The sequence below is a fragment of the Ursus arctos genome, unplaced genomic scaffold (assembly GCF_023065955.2).
Source record: "Ursus arctos isolate Adak ecotype North America unplaced genomic scaffold, UrsArc2.0 scaffold_34, whole genome shotgun sequence".
NCBI lineage: Eukaryota > Metazoa > Chordata > Mammalia > Carnivora > Ursidae > Ursus > Ursus arctos.
In genome coordinates, this window is record NW_026623030.1 from 28,133,799 (window position 1) to 28,154,332 (window position 20,534).

Below are 20,534 nucleotides of genomic sequence, written 5' to 3' on the forward strand. Positions count from 1 at the left end.
GTCCTCAGTGAGCCGCCCACAGTGTGAGAGGAAGCCATAGGGAATCTTTAGAGAGAAGAACCTTCAGGCAGCAAGATCCTGCTGGTAGAACGGCTGTCCCTGTCTGCAATGGGCAGAGGAGGGCAGAAAGGCAGGGGTGATGCTCTTGCCTGTCTCGGTGCTGAGCTCCAGCCCCCAGGGTAGGACGGCTTACCAGGCTGTGGATTCTAGTCAGAGCTATCCAACTCAGATGCACCCACACAGTTACAAGCAGGTAACTGAATGGAGCCCCGTGGCCTGCCAAGTGATTTCTCCCCTTATTGCCAGGTGGACATAATGCCTAAATGTCGCCAGGTCCTCCCATGTGTAAGGAGAAACTGGAGACCCAGATACTTCCCAGTTGTTCGAGATGGTTCCCATTCTTAGCGATCTTCTAAAATACTGTGGGGCAAAGAGAGCCCATCCCCAGGCTGGGTTGCGTGCCGTAAGCTAGCAGTTTGTAGTATCTCCCAGTGAGCCACGTTTCCGTTTAACTTTATGAATTTGTTGTTGCGCAAAAGATTTTTAAAAAATTTTGCATAGGGAAGTTTATCACTTTTTTAAAATTGCGTTTGGATTTTGAGTCATAATTAGAAAGCTTTCCCTATGTCCAGTTCATAAAGGAGTTCATCCGTTGTCTTCTTTTAGAACTGGAAAAATATTATTTCCTTATGTCTAGATCACTGATTCACTTGATGTTTATTCTTGTGTATGGTGTGAGGTATGGATCTAATTGTGTCTTTTTTCAAGTTGTATCTTTGTTTCAAGTGGCTAGCCAGTTGTCCTACAACCATTTATGAAGAAGTCTCTCTTTGCCTCATGACTTGGGTGCTGTCTTTATCACATGCTAAATTTCCAGACGTACGTGAGTTTATTTACAGACTCACCCATTCCATTGGTCTGTTTTTCTATTGATGTACCCGTGCTATCAACTATGCTTTAAACTCATGCAAATTATTAATCAACATCCCAACTCCACATTCATGGGTATCATGCCAGCTTTCTGCTTGGTGGCACCATGAAATCATCACCATTCAACCGTTCGTAACGTGCAAAAATCTACATTTTGTAATTTGCAGAGCATCTAGTCCTTTACTGGCTGATCCCAGGAGGACCACGGAAATTCTAGCCAAGTGGGCTTTGGAATGTTCTCCTCATTTCTAAATTGCTTATGGACCTGCTGCCCAAGGAGTCCATCAATAACCCCATCTTTGTCTTTTTCTTTTCTTTCTTTGCCCCCTGCAGTGATAGAGGGCCGAGGGGTCACAGACAACGTGCCGCGGTTTTCCTCGCTGCCGCCCTTCCTGCCTGTGACCTACCACATCCTGGGAGCAGAGACGTCCTTCTTCCTGAAGGAGGCCAACCAGGACGTCATGCGCAACTCCAGCCTGCACACCAGGGTTGAGTCCTTCTTCACGTACAAGGCCAAGAGGCCCCCGGTGCTCAACGTCAGCTACGGGCCCTTCTCCGTGCAGAAGGTCGTGCCTCTGGAACTGATGGTCACTTCGAACTTTCTCGGCCCAACCAGTAAGTTCGGTCTCAACTGGAAGCTGAAGGCGCACATCGTGCGGGACAAGGTGTACCTGAGCCGGCCCAAGGTGCAGGTGCTGTTCCACGTGCTGGGCCGGGACTGGGCGGCGCAGAGCCCCGGCGAGCGGCTGCCCTGCCTGCGCGTGTTCGCCTTCCGCGAGACCCGGGAGGTGCGGGCCGGCTGCCGGCTGCAGGGGGCCCTGGGGCTGTGCGTGGCCGAGCTGGAGCTGCTGGCCGCCTGGTTCGGGCCCCCCAGTGTGGTGGCTGGGAGGAAGAAGGCGCCCGGGCCGCCCGAGGGGAGCCCCGTGGAGCTCTACTACTCCGTGCAGCCGGGGGACGCGCGCGGGGACTGTGCGGGTGGCGACCTCAGGAAGGGCAACGCCATCCGGCCGGGCAAGGACGGGCTGGACGAGGCTGTGCCCCACTTGCAAAGGATCGGCGCTGTCAGCCTCTATCGGGCCCAGGACACGGCCCAGCTCAGCGAGCTGCGTTTGGACAGCAACGTGGCCGTCTGGCTGCCCTCCCGGCCAGTCAAACAAGGAGACGTGGTCACTGCCTATGTCACCGTCGCCAGCAATTCCACCGTGGACCTCTTCATCCTGAGGTAGGTGCCCAGGCTGGCCCAGGGCAGTCTTGCGCGTGCCTCATGTGAGGTGGGGCTGGACGCCTGGGGTCTCGCCACCTTCAGGAACCCTCGGGCTTCACAGTGAAGCCAGATTCTGCAGCTATACCAGGGCTCTCAGCAGCGCCTCTCATATCGCGGATTGGGGGCGGGGGAAGGGGGCCAGAAACCGCATCGGAAGGAAACAAGGGTAAACGAATCACTCTCTTTTGACCTTGAGTTGTCATCGAACTTGGAGAAGGTTGTGATTTTTCTTTAGCTTTGAGTTCTTTTGTAGATATGCAGATACTTGTTGCATGATTGAGAGTTTATTTTCGCAGAGCCCAAGAAGAGACATAGGGCTTATGATATTTAGGGTATTTTTACTTCGGGTGAATATGTGAGAAAAAGGCAAGGATGCACCCTTTAAAAAAAAAATTTGTGAGATTCAATGTTGCCAAGTCAGGGCTGGGGGAATCTGAGTTCCTGAGCTTGGCGTAGCTGTGATTAAAGGAGTCTGTCCCATAGAAAATCCCTGCACAGAGGTATTCCAGCTCCTAAAAAAAGAAAGAACAGAAAGTAAATTGAAACAGCAGAATAACCCACTTGCCACCCCCACTGCTGGCTCGGCGCTTGAGTTCTAATAGGGCTGCTCTGTCACTGTGTGATGATTCCGAGGTCGGTCCGGGAGCGTCTGCTCTCCGAGGGTTATTAATACTGGAGAAAAGCCACTTACAGCAAATCCTCTTAAAATGTAGACCAGGGTCTCGTAATAATGAGAAAATATTTGAGATTTGTTTAAAAGATAAAGATGATAAAAATCGTGTTCTTTTTTTTTTTTTACCTTCAAGTGCAGAAGGACTTAGGTCATAATTACAGCTCTGCCTTGGTTCTTTTTTAAAACAAGAAATACATCAAATGTTGTAGGAGTTGCTTGGGAAAATATCTGCAAAATAGAATGAAAGCATTGTCTCGTGTATTTCCTTTTGTTTAGGTTTTGTTGTATAATGTCAAGAACGGTCATTTAAAAGGCTTTGTTTGAGTTTGTTTTCACAAAATGCACTCCAGGGTTTCAATGTTTCTGAAGGCATTTCTTCACCCTTCAGATTCGAATAACGCTCTTCTGAAATGTCTGTCTGGTCATCGTCCTTGTCATGTTTTCTTTCAACTTTTAAGTGGGCTTATTTGACCAGACCCTCCCTTGCCAGTGTGTTCTGGATAGGATCGAGATCTTCCACGACATCGTGCGATGTTACGAAATCCTCCATCGTTCGCAAGATACAAAGTTTGCCCTGCGGGGATTCCCATCACATCCACACTCTCGGCCTGGCCAGCCAGGCACCTGCCGACTGTGTGTGAGGAGGGACGCCCCTCCCCGTCAGGGCGCCAGTGGCTCAGTGGAAGTGTTACCCTTATAACTTCGGGGCCAGGCCAGCATACGTTTAGGAACCGGGTTTTGCTTCCTTCTGCCTTGGCTGGGAAAGACACTGATCCGGAAGGTTTGAGTTCTGTTTTCCCTGGGTCCCTTGGCACGCTGGGTTTTAGATCATTTCATTGTAAAATAAATATATACAGCCCAGGCTTTGGAAAGTAGATGGAGAAGACAGGGATGGTACCACTAACACGCTTCAAGATTCCAGAGCCCTAATTACCTTCGCACTTGGACTGATCCGTAACTTTGCCTTCATTTTTTTTCATAATAGTATTTTTTTATTACATTATGTTAGTCACCATACAGTACAACCCTGGTTTCTGATGTAAAGTTCGATGATTCATTAGTTGCGTATTACACCCAGTGCACCATGCCATACGTGCCCTCCTAGCTACCCATCACCAGTCTATCCCACTCCCCCACCCCCCCCAAAGCCCTCAGTATGTTTCTCAGAGTCCATAGTCTCTCATGTTTCATTCCCCCTTTTGATTACCCCCCTTTCTTTATCCCTTTCTTCTCCTACTGATCTTCCTAGTTCTTATGTTCCATAGATGAGAGAAACCATATGATAATTGTCTTTCTCTGCTTGACTTATTTCACTTAGCATTATCTCCTCCAGTGCCGTCCATGTTGCAGCAAATCTTGAGAACTCGTTCTTTCTGATAGCTGAGTAATATTCCATTGTATATATGGACCACAGCTTCGCCTTCAGAAACGCAGGCTCTGTGGTCCACCATGGGTGGGTTTGAGTGAGTCACTGGGTGCCTGGGTCCCAGGAAGAGCAAGTCTTTCAGTGGCCAGTGGGCCCCAGGCCTGCTTCATTGGACAGGAGGGGATGTTTTCTGTAATTGTCATCATCACGGGCAGAAACGGTGGTGAGGACCAGCTCCTGCAAACAGCTGGCTCAGCCCTGAGCCTGTCTCCTCCACTCCCTGGCTGTGGGACTGTGGGCAGCTCACCTGACCTCACCGTACCTCTGTCCCCTCTCCTCTGCCTCAGCTGTCATCATGGCACCTCCTTCTGTAGGGGTGGGAGGCCCCCGAGAGCCCATATTTATTTGTAAGGTGCTTGTAACAGCGCCTGGCCCATAGAAAGTATGTCTATGAATGTTGACTGTCGCTCACAGGGGCTGTGTTTAAACATCCATCAAAACCTCCCTAAGCGTTGAATTCTGTTAGCAGTAAAAGGACTCCGTGCCTTGCATAAAACCACAGCCACCAGGTCTGTTCTCGATGCTGTATTCATTTCCAACTCGCCATGATTTTGTTTAAAGAGAAACACTGGTTTTTTTTTATAATGACAAGCACTTTGGAGCACAGAGAGCGGTGATGGCGTGGTTCTGGGCTGGGCATTGCTTAGGGCCGTGAGGTGCAGCAGCCTTCCTGATCATTCCAACCACAGACCAGAGTCCTGGGGGGAGACAGAGGAGACCCAGAGTCCCGACGTGAGGCCGAAGGATGCCGCTGCTGTGACTGATGGGCCGAGTGTGGGGGAAGCAGGCTTCCCTTCCAGAGAACGTGGTGAACTGTAACTTAGTTAAAAGTAATGTTCATTTTTCAACGGATTGTTTCAAGGATAAAATATTCAGTAAGAGAATGCAAGAGGCTGTATGAAGACGCAGCACGGACAGTGACTGCGCGTGAGTGCACGTGCTCACGGGACCCACGTGCCTCCAGCAGCCTCCGGCCGCGGCTGCGGGTTGGATAGTAGGGAAATCCATCTTTCTACTGAGAAATTCGGGGGTCTTGCAGGAGCCCTTGGAAGACCTCTCCTGACTGTGAAATCCAGAGGTGTTCTCCTTCAGTACCTTGCACGATGGCTTTGACGACAAGGCTTTATTTGGAGACAGCCAGGACTTTGTAGGGATTTTTATAGGGCCAGTAGCCTGTCTGGGAACCTGGCCTAGGCCTCCTTGATAAGATCGTTTTCACGAATGATGCCGCCTTCATGAGTCAAAAGAAGCAGCCTGCTTTTGGCTCACGACTTCAGAAACTTAACTCAAACACGTCAAGTGTGGAAAGTTGAAGCGTTGTTTCCTGTAGCCATAGTGATTTGGGAGACCTATTTGAGAAAATAAGAAATTGTGATCGCCAACATAAATGAAAAATGCATAACCAGACGTGTTCCGCAGACACGTCGAGTGCATCCGTTCACGGGCGCAGGCCCCTTGGCCCTTGGCGGAGAGCGAAGCAGGGAGCAAGGGCCCAGCAGACATTTAGGGAAGTCGTGCAAACCAATACCTGCTATCAAACCTAGATCACAAATGTCTCTTTTCACGGAGGTTTTCCTTCATGACTGAGGCTTCTTGAAATAAACCTCGAGATTCCTTACAGCAAGCAGAGGCGTGACTCACTATTCCAGCGGCTTCCAAAATATGCCAACAACCGAGTCGTCAGTCCTGAAAATGCCCAGTGCCACCCCACGTGTCTGGGTGCCACCAAGGCCTCGGGACGCTGAGGATGGGCCTTGCCCCGGACCCCTGCTTCCTCAAAGTGCCGTGTTAGACAGACTTTGCCCAACTTCTTCCTGTTTGGGATCCATGTCCACTTTACCTCGGTTGGTCCTGGCCTTGCAGGCCGCTAGAGGGGAGAGCGGGGAAGGCCACTGTGCCTCAGCCTTGTGCTAAGTAACTGGAATTCATGCCTACGAGGCAATGGAGGTGGTCCGTACCTGAGAACAGGCTTGCTTCGTTGTGTCCAAAGTTCAGGAAAAAAACAGAAGTAAAACCAATGAATCCCTGAAGTTTACTGTGAACACACCCAGAGGACAGTTTGCACACCGAGAGCCCTGGAAGCAAAGCCTGGAATGAGACTCGGAGTTGGGCAGGGGGGACGTGGGGGGGTGGATGGGGGAGGGGACGGGGGTGGCACATAAGTTAGAAAGCAGGCAGCTCCCAGAGCCCCGAGGCAGGGACCGACTCTTCTTCTTGGTTATTGTTCAAAGTATTAGAATTTTCTTAAAGGAAAGGAAAGGGGTTAGCGGTGACCTCCTATCAATTTGGGGGAACAATTCAAGTCTCACTTATGATTTTCCAAGGCAGAAGCCAGCAGTGACCCAGGTCAAGTTGGCCTCGCTTGTCTTGCGAATGAGCTGAATTAAGCTTTGCTTGTGTGATGAAACTGGGTTTGTCAGCTCAGGGAATTTTCAAGGCTGGGCTCTGTTGTTCGTGTGTGATTTTAGCATCCTCCCCGCTTTGGGTCAGTCCCTCAGCAAACTGAGAGCGTGAGCAGCTGGTACGGCGTTCCCGTCACTACCACGGATGACGCAGCCGGGCTGAGGACTCCCATGATCCCCGGCGCCAACAGGTGCTTTGCTGTCACGTGCATGGGTGGTCAGATTGTTGGGCTCCCCAAGGTGTCTGATCCCGATGGACGTCCTTTGAGGTGTGAGTGACCATCAAGGGGCGTTTAAAACTCTTGAGAGGAGATGGAGGTCAGTCAGACGACCACAGGACAACACTAGCCAAGGAATGAACCCCTCCCCCCAGAGCAGATTCCCAGAAGCCAAGATCTAACCAATTAAGCAACCCCAATGGGTTATAATGAGATTCAAGTTTTTCCTGTCGAAGTTAAACCACAACACGAGGTGTTAGCAACCGCCTCTCCTCGTGGTCACTTAGGGCCGGATGAACATGAGAATGATTTATTTCAGGCGACAGTGCTGCAGACCAGGTCTAAACCAGGTCTCTGTCTGATGGGAGCAATCAGCCATTTAATAAGAGACAGCTCTTTGGAAATAGAAGAAAAGCAAAGGTTGATAATCTGATCATTGATAATATAAGCAGCCTGTTGAGAAAATTTCTAGATTTGAGTTGGAAGCATCTTCAAAGGGTGGAATGAGGTTGGCGGCTTCAGTCCCAGGGGTCTCCCCGGGTGGCAGTTTGAGCCTCTGGTGATGTCGTGGGCGTTCCCATCCGGCAGTGAAGGTTGTCCGGACGTGTCCTCCATTTACACATAGGTCACAAGCCTTGGAGACAATTAACAACGAGAGTCTGGTCATGGGTACATTCTAGTTTTCCATCTGAAATACAATTTTTATAGTTATTTCATTTTTATCAAAGATAGAGTGAAACTCATTTGTTTGTAAAAAAAATAAGTCTAGTCTTCTTAAACTTGGATTATTGATATCAGTGTAGGAAGGATACTGATTCTATGTTCTCAAATACGATATTCAGTAATGCTCTGGTCATATCCAAGGGCGTCACTGGCTTTCTAAGGTCAATGTCAGTTCTTTAAAAGTGTCTGATAATAAGGAATCTCAGACGTTTAAAGTATCTTTATGCTAAGAAGCCAGGCTACGGACTTGTCTAATTGAGTCCCGTTACAAAGGGAACGGATTCTCATTGAGCTTATTCTAATAAGTATATTGTCATGAAGAATAAGAATATTTGATCAGAGTTTCTGAATTCTGGAGAGATCCGGTAGGGAGAAAAAGGGAAATGTTTCAGTCTGGGTTTACAGTCCTATGCTTTATCAAATCCCTGCAAGTTATAAATGTCTTAAAAGGAAGGAGGAAAGGGGTCCTTTCAATCTGGAAAACAAAATATTAAAGAACCAGCAGTGTTTTTAAACGAAGTCATTAAGATTCCAGTCCCTCCATCCATTCATTCAGTGTCCCATATTTAATTCTTGCCGTGTTTCATCAGCGGCTTCATGAATCCGTCTGCTCTCCGTTAGCGTTTGAGAAGGTCTTGCCCAGTTCAGTGTTGCGATCTTAAAGTTCTCAGACACTGTGTTCTGGAGGTCTGGTTGGGTCTCCCGAGGGTCCCTCTGAAGATGAGGGACTTCGGTCTGTGGTTGAGTGCGTGCGTTCAGAGAGGAAACATCGAGAGCAGAACGGGAGCTGTGTGTGACGGGGACTTACCAACCGTGACAGTTGAAGATCTAGGGGGCTCCTATGTGTCTGGACTCCTGTGGACCTCGGATGGTCACCCCGTGTCCTGCCAGCCCGGGACCAGCCCCCAGGTCTTCCCCCGAGGCAGCCGCCCTCTGCACCAGCCAGCCCTGCACAGACCCACAGGAATCTCCATATCTCCCTCTCTGTTCCTTCTCCCTGGGCCTTGAGGTTTCTCAGGAATGCCTGAAATCGAGCAGCAATTTTCAGGGCTGCTCTGCCCCTTCCTGGGTCGGTTTTGTGTGCTGGCACCGATAACGGAGTCTTCGGGACATAAATCTGAAGAGACGATTTTTCTTTTTTAAATAAAACTCTATGAAGTCAGGGGGTAGTCTTCCCAGTACAATAAAAAGGGAGCCAAGGAGAGACAGTCTATGCTGTGCAAGGACTTGACAGCCTTGGCGTTGCCGGGGCAGGATTGCAGAATAAGGGAGCAGGGGGTGCCCTCAGCTGGGGCGCGGACGGCGCCCTCACGGGCCCCTGACTCATGCGTTCTGCCCTGGTTTGACTAGTGGACGTGTGCTCATTCTTGCTAAGAACTGGCGCCCCCCCACCAGATCCACACAGCGTCCTGTGCTCTTAACAGCCTCTCTACGTTCCCAGCGTCTTCCAATAAATAAATAAAAAGGATAAAGGGCGGAAGCAGGAAAGAGGCTTTTAAAGCAGTGAACTGAAGTGACTTTGCATGCAGGGGTGTTGGGAGAGGGGTTATTTTTCCAAGTAGGTTGCAGTTTGTTGGCGGACTCATTCCTAGAAGCTAAATGCATGAAGAGGGAGTGCCCGTAGGGATCGTCGACTGGCTGTCCCCTCCTCTAAAAGGATTTTTGCGATGCCAGCTCAGGGCAGAGGACACGGTGCTGGGCTCCCACGGGTGGGTGGCTGGTGGGATCCACGGAGCGTGTCTGTCCCGATAGGCTGAAGCCCATCGGGGAGCTCCACACTTTAGTCCACTTGCACTTAATTATACCCCAAACATACACAGATACACAGAATATACAAATGTTCGCAGCAGCATTACCCATAATGGCCAAAACATGGAAACAACCTGCACGTCTATCAACCGGCATACGAGTAAGCAAAGTGCCATCTCTCCGTGTATTGGGATATCGTGTGGCCACAGAAAGGAGCAGAGATCCAGGCTATGGCGTGGATGGAGCTTGAAACCGTGATGCTGAGGGGAGAGGCCAGGGACCCACGACCCCAGCCTCTGGGGTCACTGGCTTTGCTGAGAAGCTAAAAACACCGGCTTTCAGTGCAGGCTCTGAATTTATACAAGCGGACAACAGAATCACTTTTCAGCGTCACCATGCAGGCCTGGGGACCTGATGGTGACCCTGGGCTGGGCTGTGTCTCCTGATCTAAGTTGTGGTTCACAGCATCAGTGTATTCGTTTCCTGGGCCTTCTGTAACAAACTACCCCAGATGGGGCGGCTTAAAGCGTCGGAAACGTGGCCTCTCACAGATCTGGAGGCAGAAGCCTGGAGTTAGGGCGCTGGCTGGGCCGAGCTTCCTCCAGAGGCAACGTGGGGCAGGGAGTGGGGGGATCCTTCCCTGTCTCTTCCTCATTCAGCTGGTGCCTCGGCTCCTGGCTGCATCGCTCCCGCCCTGCCTCTGTCCACACACGGCTGTCCCCTCCCTGTCCCTCTGTGTCCATGTCTCAGATCCCCTCGCCTTTCCTTGCAATGATCCCCTCCGGAGATCCGGCACTAGTCACCTCTGCAAAGACCCTGTTTCCCAGTGAGGCCATATTCTGGGGTCCCGGATGGACATGAAGTGGGAGAGCCCCCACTCTCCCACCCACTCCAGAGAGGACAGGACCACCCCATGCATTTCGGGGCCTTGCACCGTGTCATCCTGGGAACTTCTGAATTGCCATGTGCCCCTCTGCAAGCTCCCCATGGTGGGAGAGCAGAGCTCCCATGGGGAATTGGAGCCTTCACCACGTGGAGAGCACGCCCGTCTGGGCCCCGTGCACCTGTGCCCTGCTCTCAAACCCCCCCTCTGATTCCTGACCTCAGCCTGCACCGTGCTGTTGTAACCGAATGTTGGCGAGCTCTTTTTTTCTTTCCTTGATCCCCTTTGATCCAAGGGTATGGAAAAGCCTGAAAGGCAATTTCCAGATCCCTGGCTCGCCCCTGGAAGATTTGGCTCTTCATTCCCAAATAGGCATCCATCCCCCCGGGGCAGGTGGAGCCCTCAGGAATGACCCGACTGTCCCAGACTCATCATTAGGAGGAGACCCCAAAACACAGTTGGATTTGCACTGACTGCAAATTTGGAGCTAATTCAGACAATTCTGGAAACTCATTTTCCCACACTCTGTCTACCATTCATTTCCCTGTTGAATGTCTCCGAAGGAAAGGTTTGTTTTCATTTTGTTCAGCTTGTCATTTTAAATGTATTCTTCTGGAACAGAGAAAAGGAACAATTTTCTTTCTGCTTGGGGAGAAGTGAAGAAATAATGTTTCCTGCTCAGGGCCCCCTCCCCAGCTCCCCACAACACATCTGCGTTGCCAGGCAGCCCGGCTTCGGTGAGACATTTGACTGTTGTGGGAAAAACATTTACACATAAAATTGACTCCAGCTCTCTGAAAAGTGAAAGAAAGCAGAGCTTTTCTGACCGAGACCTGCTTCCTTTATGCCACATTCTTTCACTGATTTAAGAGTCAGCTTAGTTTTCAAAGTAAAATAAAGTAAAAATTTAAAAAATAAAGGGCATCTTCGTTTTCTGGCTTCCTGGGTCACAGTTCCGTCTGTTGCACACAATGTGCCATGTGCATAAGGGGACCGGTCTACCTGGGCATTCTTGGAGAGCAGAGGCAGGCTGCGGGGTGAGTAAGAATTGCAGTAAGAGTGTGGGATACTCCAGGGTCCCAGAATACTGGGGTATATTTTTTTTAAAGATTTTTATTCTTTTTTTTTTTTTAAGATTTTTAAAATTTATTTGACAGAGAGACAGCCAGCAAGAGAGGGAACACAAGCAGGGGGAGTGGGGGAGGAAGAAGCAGGCTCCCAGCGTAGGAGCCTGACGTGGGGCTCGATCCCAGGACGCTGGGATCACGCCCTGAGCCGAAGGCAGACGCTCAACGACTGAGCCACCCAGGCGCCCCTTAAGATTTTTATTCTTAAGTAATCTCTACACCCTATGTGGGGTCTTGAACTCACGACCCCAAGATCAAGAGTCACACGCTCCACTGACTGAGCCCACCAGAAGCCTCCATAATGGGTTTTTGTTTTTTGTTTTTTTTTTTTTTAGATTTTTAAAATTTATTTTAGAGAGGGAGAGAAAAAGAGAGTGTGCAAGCAAGGGGAGGGGCAGAGGGAGAGGGAGAACCAGACTCTGCACTGAGCGTGGAGCCCGGCACAAGGCTCCATCCCAGGACCCTGAGATCCTCATTCACAACCTGACCTGAAATCAGAAGTCGGAGGCTCCATCGACTGAGCCACCGAGACGCCCCTGGGGTATTTTTAAGTGTTGATTTGCTGCTACTTTGCTTGGTGTCATGGCATTACTGCAGGATTCCTTAATATGGGAAATCTAAACCATGTATGCCTTGCAACCCCAAGAGTTATTGGGTGAATTAAGTCTCGGATAGGGAGACAAGGCTTACCTGTTTCTAAAGCATTCCGATTGCATTACCCCTTCCTTGTTCGGAACCTTCTTTGGAACCTCATTGCTGTTTCAGCCCCCATCCCCCGTGCTCCTAGACATGCTGAGCATATTTTCTTGCATTTACGAGCCCTCCGTGGCCAGCTGGGCTCCAGTCAACTTTCAGAAGGGTGATGCCCTTTTTTATTTACAAAGGAGGGGATCGTGCAGATGGGGACATGAAGGCAAAGAGGAGGATGTGGTGCAGGAGGGGATGGAAGGGGGAGAGAGGCAGGCTGTGGATCTCAGTCCCAATTCCCAGCCGTTTCCACAGGTGAACCCGGTGACCTCGCTTCCCCCATGGCGGGGTCCCCTTGTCCCTCACCCTTTCCCAAGGCCAGACCTTGGTGCCTTAGACTGTCTTGTGTCACCTGGGGCTGTCTACCTCTGTCCCTTTACCCCAGAAGCACCGGCCAGAAGGGGCAGCATGCTCAGGTCTGGATGGTGGCTGTCACTGGGGTGGGGCCACTTGTGAGGACAATGCATAGAAGAAGATGAAGACCTGATCTCACATTCCTTGAAAACACCACCATCCGTTTTGTGTTGGTACTGTGATCACTCTAGACATGCCTTCCTGAAGAAAGTGTCTCTTCTTTTGAATTTCTCAAGGGAACTTTAAGAAGTGGAATTCACTACCGCATAAAGGAATCCACAGGCCTCTTTAGAGGCTCTTAGCCACCACTTCCATATCCTGGCTCCTCCCGGGACTGCTGTTTGGATGGCGCTATTGGGCTTCTAGAAAATCATGTTTGCATAGTGTTTGGCAAGTCCTCATTCACAACAGGCCATGCAGTTCTCTCAACAACCCATTCTGAGATTCAGTCTCTCTCACTCCGTCATCCAAACCCCTGTCTTCATGTTGTCCCAACTCCTGTTGGCTCCCTCCACGGTGACTCCAGTGGTTCCCAGTTCATACAACACGTAGAGTTCGAAAGCACACGGTTCCTACAATGAAATACCACCTCACACCCACTGGGACGGCTGCTATTGAAAAAGCAGAAAATAACAAGCATCAATGAGGATGTGGACCAATTGGAACCCTTGTGTCCTAGGAATGGGGATGCAAAATGGTACAGCTGTTGTGAAAAACAATATGGCGGCACCTCAAAAAAACTCAAAATAGAATTCCCGTATGACCCAGTAATTGTCATTCTGTGTATATGTGTCAAAGAACTGAAAGCAGGATCCTGAAGAGACATTCATATACCCCCGGCAGCATGACTCACAACGGCCGAGAAGTGGATGCAATCCAACTGGCCATCCATGGATGAGTGGAGAAGCAAAGTGCGGTCCACCCATACGGTGGAACGTGATTCAGCTGTAAAAAGGAAGGGGATTCTGACACCTGCTGCAGCGTGAATGAAACTTGAGGACATTATACAGAGTGAAATAGCCAGCCATAAAGTGATAAGTGTCATGTGATTCCACTTACATGAGATAGAGTATTCACAGTCATAGAGACAGAGTAGGGGTGCGGCCGTCTGGGGCTGGGAGGATGGGGGAATTATCGATGAATGGGTGCAGAGTTTCGGTTTTTACAAGATGAAGTGGATTATGGAGGTGAACGGTGGTGACGGCTGCACAACGTTGTGAATGTATTTAATACCACAGAACTCTACACTTGACATTGGTGAAGATAGTCAATTTCACCCTACGTGTATTTTACCTTACTGTCGCGAAACAAAAATCTGTAAGCGGATTTTTATTTTTGTAATAGATGAGCTGGAGCTGAGTCTGCTTGGCTTGGTTTGAGCCACATACTCATACCAAATCCATTTATAGTGACCAGCAAGTAAATGTGTTTCTTCACCCTGCTACCCTGCAAGTTGCAAGGGCTGGATTAATCTCGCTAAAAACGTTGACTTAGAGCAGAGGCAGAGTGCTTGGCAAAGGGGAAACTGAGGTATAAGTACTAGAAGATGATGGGTTTACCTACTGGGCAGGAAGGAGCAGAAGATGTCCACCGGTAGCATCGGGATGGGATGCTTGAGGTCAAGTCCTAGACCCACCGTTCTCTCGACGGCAGCGCAGACTCTCTGTGCCTCAGTTCCTGTATGAGGATAAGCATAGTAGCAGCTACTGGTAGGGATATTGGGAGGCTTCAATGGGATAGAATTTTAACTTGTGCTTGGTACATTTTAAGAAGCTAATAAATATTGTTTGTTACTATTGCATTATTTTTTATTATTACGTGTGTTTTTCTGAAGTTGCGCAGAGAGCCCACAGCTCCTCTTGGTTGAGAGCCACAAGGTGCACCCCAAAGTGTGCTAATTGATGAACTCCCGGCTCTGTGGTAACATCTACATCCTTTAAGAGGAGGGATGCCCTTGCTTTCATTCCGGCAAAACGAGAGGCTCTAAATCAGGGGTCAGGTTTATCCCCCTCCCCGGGGACATGTGGGAACATCCCGAGACATACTTGGTTATCATCGCGGGGAGCGCATTTCCTCTGGTATCTTGTGCATAGGGGCCAGGGGTGGTGCTAGGCATCCCACAGGGCACAGGACACCCTCGCTCTCCCCAACAAAGGATATCCCAACTCAAAACGCCAATCGGTGGTACTGGTGTTGAGGAACCCCAAGGAAAACAAACGCCGGTGCTCAGGGGCTCGGCTGCGATCTCAGGTTGCAGCCCACCTTCTCTCAGGCTTAGAAGCCAGCTGTGGTTCTCGGTGCGTCATGGAGCTACCCGTGAACATGTGGTGAGAGCCGCCTGCTGGGGACATAATGACCTTGCCTGGCAATGTAAGAGGTTCTGTTTCTTTGGAACACTCCTTCCAGATGTTGGCAGCAGATAATGTGGCAATAAGCCATTAAAATCAAGGCCAATTTTCATGTTTACCAAAGAGCAAGGACCTAATCTAGTTAGTTTATACTTTGCAGTAAGTCTAGCTTAATAGCCTTTCTTTTTTTTTTCTCTTCTTTTTTTTTAATTTTTTTTTATTACATTATGTTAGTCACCATACAGTACATCCCTGGTTTCTGATGTAAAGTTCGATGATTCATTAGTTGCGTATAACACCCAGTGCACCATGCAATACGTGCCCTCCTTACTACCCATCACCGGTCTATCCCATTCCCGCACCCCCTCCCCTCTGAAGCCCTCAGTTTGTTTCTCAGAGTCCATAGTCTCTCATGCTTCATTCCCCCTTCTGATTACCCCCCCTTAATAGCCTTTCTTAAAAGAAGAAGGAGGAGGAGGAGGTGTTTGGTACCATCAGAGGTATATTCGAAGACGGAGCCCATCCTTGATGGCACATTGGCAGAAAGTGTATCACACTTCAATGACACTCATTTCATTAGCTGTTAATGAGCACTTCCCAGAACAGGCGTCTGAGGCACGGGGCTGGGTCTCCAAGCTGATAGATCAGTGTCAGCGTTTCTCAGATCGAAGAGCTGAAGATTGCATCCAGCTGACAAGCCCAGTTACGCCATCCTGAAATGCACAGTGGGAAAGGAGAGCCTAACATGGCACCTGCGTGAAGATGGACGGTGGGAAGGCACCGTTTTCACGGAGCTGAGCTCTTGGCTATGGGGTCAAGGAGTACCTGGGCCTCCTTCTCACTAACCACTGGGGTGACAGAGGGTCTCACGAGCTCAAGAGAGTATTCGTCTCCCCATTCTTAGTCAACCTGCTCCGGGTACTCAACCGTCCATCAAGCCCACCTGCTGCGGCGGGGGAGAGGGGCAATATTTTTGATTTAATAAGTGGTATTTTCATCCCACTGTGGGTCTCTTTCCACCGTGGTTCTTTCCAAGATTCAAGCCATAACAAGCACACATTATACGGATTTCCGTGAAGAATGGGGTATCGTAGCACAAATGGAAAGCAAGAGAGTGAAATCCTTAACGTTTGAATTGGGCAAACAATTCGGGAAACTTTTTATGGGGTTTGTTCTTATTCCAAAAGGTTAGAGAAACATTTTCCTAAACTGAGGGTAGGGTGAAAGCATCAGATGGAAGCTGGAAGGGGTTAAATGTTGGCAGGACCCCGAAGGGACCAGGAGATGCATGTGAGAAGTTTGGGAAGACCTGGAAGCGGTGGCATCTTCTCTCCCTCTCTCCAGGCGACACAGAGAACATGCGAGGTCTCAGACTTCTCCTGTGCCCGGCCCGAGAGAAGGAGTGGGAGGAGTGGGAGCAGCGTGATGCGTTTGGCCGAAGGGCCCGAGCCTCCCACAACTGCCCGTATCTCCTATGCACTATAAAGGGACAGAGAGCAAATGCTGGCATTGTTTTCAAAGTAGAAGAGACACATCAGTGGACAGCCTATGAAGGAGTTCCGTTGATTACGGGATATTCCCTTGACATGGCTGTGCCTGGAGAGCAGCACAGAGAGCTAGCCGGTGCCAGTGGGGCCTGGAGCTCCGGGGCCACGTGCCCCACTCACCCTCAGCCCCCACGGAATGGACACACTCCTCTGCACTGGGCATCCATCAGCTGGGGGCTTGCAGCTGCTGTGAGCAACTCTCAGCCACGAGTGGTTTAAACCAGTGGTTCCCCACCTAGACGGGCCACGAGCCTCACCCAGAGGCCCTTTAACATGTCAATCACCAGACCCCAGTTCTACAGCTTCTGGCTCATCGATATGGAGCTGGGCCAGAGAATTTCTATTTCTAACAAGTTCTCTGGTATGATTGCCTACAGTTGTGTGCAAAATCGACACGCTGCTGTCCTAACCCTCAGTGCTTCACGATGTGACCGTATTTGGGGATGGGCTCATTGCAGATGTCGTTACTTATGGGTGTTCGTGCTGGGGTGCGGGGGCCCCTAATCCCGTAAATCTCAGGGGAAGCTCAGGGCAGCTATCAGGAATGCCACAGAGCTCAGCAAACCACCAGAAGCCTTCTGCCAACGCCTCGAGATTCCAGATGTACTTATACGGAGAGACGGACGGAGAAGCGAAAGTACGCATGGCAAAATTTCTGCGTTGGTCAATGTAGGTGAAAGTTACACAGACATTTATGATGCTCTTCTTTCAGTTTTTCCACGGTGAGTTAAGTGATATTTCAGATTCCGCTGTCCTTTGCCTGTGAATGACAGTCACTTGTGGACCGATTTGTGTGGCTGGAGCAGTGCGTAACCTTGGGCTCTGGCTTTCGGGCTGGGCCGCATTCAGGTGCTTGTAGGAAGAAACAAACTCCCCTCTTCTTCGACCCGAGAGAGTGGCAGGACGTACCTTTCGGACTCATCGGGAGTGTGGGCTCCGCTGCCATTGCATCCTCCCACCCCCGCCCCAGCAGGATACCTGTATCTGGAAAAAGCCCCCTCCTAATCCCTGAAATTCAGTCACCTGACTTCGCTGCTTCTTCCTTGGCTCTTGAATTGTCTTCAGAAGCTCAGGCGGCAGGCCTGTTGCTATGGAAATTGCTGACTTTTTTTTTTTGCATAAAATGTTATATAAACACCTACAACTTTTTTCCTAGCCTCCAGATTGCTATCATTTTGGCCATCTAATTTAAACTGTTCGAAGAGGGGTGCACCCTGATTGAACTGAACAAAGAAACAGATAGAAAGAGAGGGCACGGTTTATAGGATTGGTGCCCCTCATTGCTTGTCCTAGGCTGAGCTTGGCCATGTCACTGTGCTTTCAGAGCCCTCAGTAGGCGTTGCGCGGAGAGAGCCATCCCCCTCTGTGATGTCATCGGAGTTGGGGACATCTAGGGTGGTGTGCCTTGGTCCTAGGGCGCTCCATATCCCCCAGAGAGGCCAGGAGCTGTGCGGAGCAGGTGTCCCCAGGAAAGCTGGCCTGTCCGCTGGCATACACAAGCTCTCTTTTCGGGCTCTTCAGCCCCTCCCTGCTCTCACTGGGACCATCTTGTGGCTGCTGCTGAGAAGCCCCCCCGCCCCGGGCTGGAGTGTGGAGGACGTGCCCCGAGTGCCTGGCGTTTGCAGAATCTCCAGTGTCTCTGTCAGTCTTCTGGCACCGGCTGAAAAGTCTGTGTGGAATAGGAATGAACTCTCCATAATGGAGTAAAGAGTGATTAAAAAGCACCCCCCGGGGATTTTGCTCTGGTTTCGAGAATGTTCTGTCTTCAAACACGCAGCCAAGCCTGTTTGTAGAACATGAAAGGAGAGACCGCAAAACACTAAAGAGTCACAATAATTGAGTCCTAATGAATGTGAGATGATTAATCTCCGTCATCTTCGGAGCTGCTGACAACTTGATCGTGCTGTGTTTTCTGTACAGGCCAGCCTCCAAGACCCTGCAGGTCCAGTCCCAGGCCACCGCAAACAGTGCATATCGCCATGAATCAAGTCAAATGAACTTACTGGTTTCCCAGTGCGTACGAAGATGATGTTTGCACTGTATCACCGTCCATTAAGTGTGCAATAGCATTATGTCTAAAAATATACATACCTTACTACTTTATTGCTAAGAAATGCTCTCATCTGAGCTTTCAGCGACTCATAGTCCCTGATCAGAGATCACCATAACAGATACAATAGTATCGAAGTGGACACGTGCTGTTGGAAACATAGACGCCAATAGACGTGCTCAAGGCAGGGTTGCCACAAACCTTCAGTCTGTAAAACAACACAACGTCTGCAAAGCGCAGCAAAATGAGTTACACGTGTGTATCGGTTTGGGGTTTTTTTCCCCTAATGCTATGAAAAATAAGAGGCATCGGAGGAGAACTGCGTGGTCCAACGCAGATCTTCCGGCAGAAGCGGTTGCCTTCCCAGATACGTTCAGGTAACTCCGTGTTCAACAGCTGGCGCCCATGATTCTGTCCACTTTCCTGGGCGAAATCATTATGTGTTCTGGAGAAATCAGACTCACAGGGTCCACCCTTCCTGGGGCTTCTGAGGACGTGGTTTGCTGAGTTCAAGTCTCGGACTTGAGAAGCTGTGGGTCCCGGGACATGAGGGGTGCAGATGGGCTTGCCCATTGTGGGACAGTGAGTGGCAGATGTGATGGTCTCCATGGGGATGCACAACACGTGTGTGGGAGCGAACGCTGAGCAACTGTCCTCAGGGTGAAAGCCTGGCTCCTGACCTCAGAGACCACACATTTACTAACACCAGCCTTCTCAGATCACAGGACGCCCTTCTGACCATTTTCCTGGAGCCATCGGAACTTCTCCATCTCATTCATTCCTTCATTCCTTCCGTGGACTAGTTAGCCAGTGTCTGTTGACTGGACTCCGTGGTCACCATGGAAGAACCCGCATGGGGTAGCACGTGCAGCAGACCGGCTCTGGGGACTTCTGCGGCTTCTGCGGCTCTGTCCTCCATTGTCTTGCTCGCTGCCCCTCTCCTTAGGGGCCCCCACTTTGGGGGGGCTGCGGCCATTCAGGTGCTCCGAGCCGCGTTCAGTCCATCCCTAAAAAGTGACCTCATAAGAAATGTCCTTCTTAAAATCAAAAAGGATACTACCTTCACAGGTTGTCTTTGGGGACTCATCGCACTACTGTTTTCTTTTATTTTTTTTAAGATTTTATTTTTATTTATTTGAGAGAGAGAGAGCAAGAACAGGGTGGGCAGAGGGAGAGGGAGAAGCAGGCTCCCTGCTGAGCATGGAGCCCAACACAGGACTTGATCCCAGGACCCTGCGATCATGACCTGAGCGGAAGGCAGATGCTTCATGGACTGGGCCACCCAGGTGCCCTGACACTACTGTTTTCTAAAAGTGGTTCCATAGCTGCACATAGAAGTGAATGAAGAATATATGGGATGCTGAAGTCCAAGGTCTAAGAGAACATGTGGCTCTTTCTACCTTGGGTTCAGAAAAATCCCTCAAGACACCTCACAGGGACTCGGAGAAAATCCTACAAAGGAATCTGGTGCCGCCAGATTCTCATTAAAGAAGGGGTTGCGTTTGTCGCCTGGTGGGGTGAGCAAGGGACGCAGGCAGAGGGATGCCGATGAAGGTCTGGGCAAGGGGGAAAGACAGCCCTTACCTGTAGTGTCGGCCTGTTTCTGTGGTGTAAATACCCCCCACCACCCACGTGCTGTCTGGCTTGAAAGATGCCTGAACGCTTACTTCGTGGGTTCCCGGGCCAGAACGAGCCAGCTTCAGCGCGCCCCTGGGTGCAAGTTACTACTTCTCTTGCTTTCTAAGAAGCATGCTAACATAACCCCTAACACAAGCCTCCCGCGTGTGCCCATATTCTAGAAGAAGTGGCCCGCTTAGGGTAGCAGGGGGCAAGATGATGACTTCTTTTCCTTTTCTTTTTTCTTCCGTTGTTACCGATGAGAAGGGACTGGAGGTCCTTTTTAAAAATTGGGTGAAGGAGACAAAATTGTTAGGGGTAACAATTCGTCAAGAACTTATGCTATGTTAGGCGCCAATCCCATGCATCACGGAAACTGTCTTGTCACTAAATCCTTGTAAAGACCCCCTGAAATATTATTATTATTATTGTTATTATATTATTGCATTCATGGTATCGAGGAGGAAGATGAGACA

At 50.0% G+C, this 20,534-nt stretch overlaps 1 protein-coding gene across 1 annotated transcript in view; it reads left to right on the plus strand.

Moving 5' to 3' along the window:
- Positions 1–323: 323 nt before the first annotated feature.
- Positions 324–20,534, plus strand: part of TMEM132C (transmembrane protein 132C) — a 195,361-nt gene continuing 175,150 nt past the window's right edge. The window contains exons 1-2 of the mRNA XM_026514565.4: positions 324–345; positions 1,264–2,152. Coding sequence (XP_026370350.3) covers positions 324–345; positions 1,264–2,152 — 911 coding nt within the window. The remainder of the gene's footprint in view (positions 346–1,263; positions 2,153–20,534) is intronic.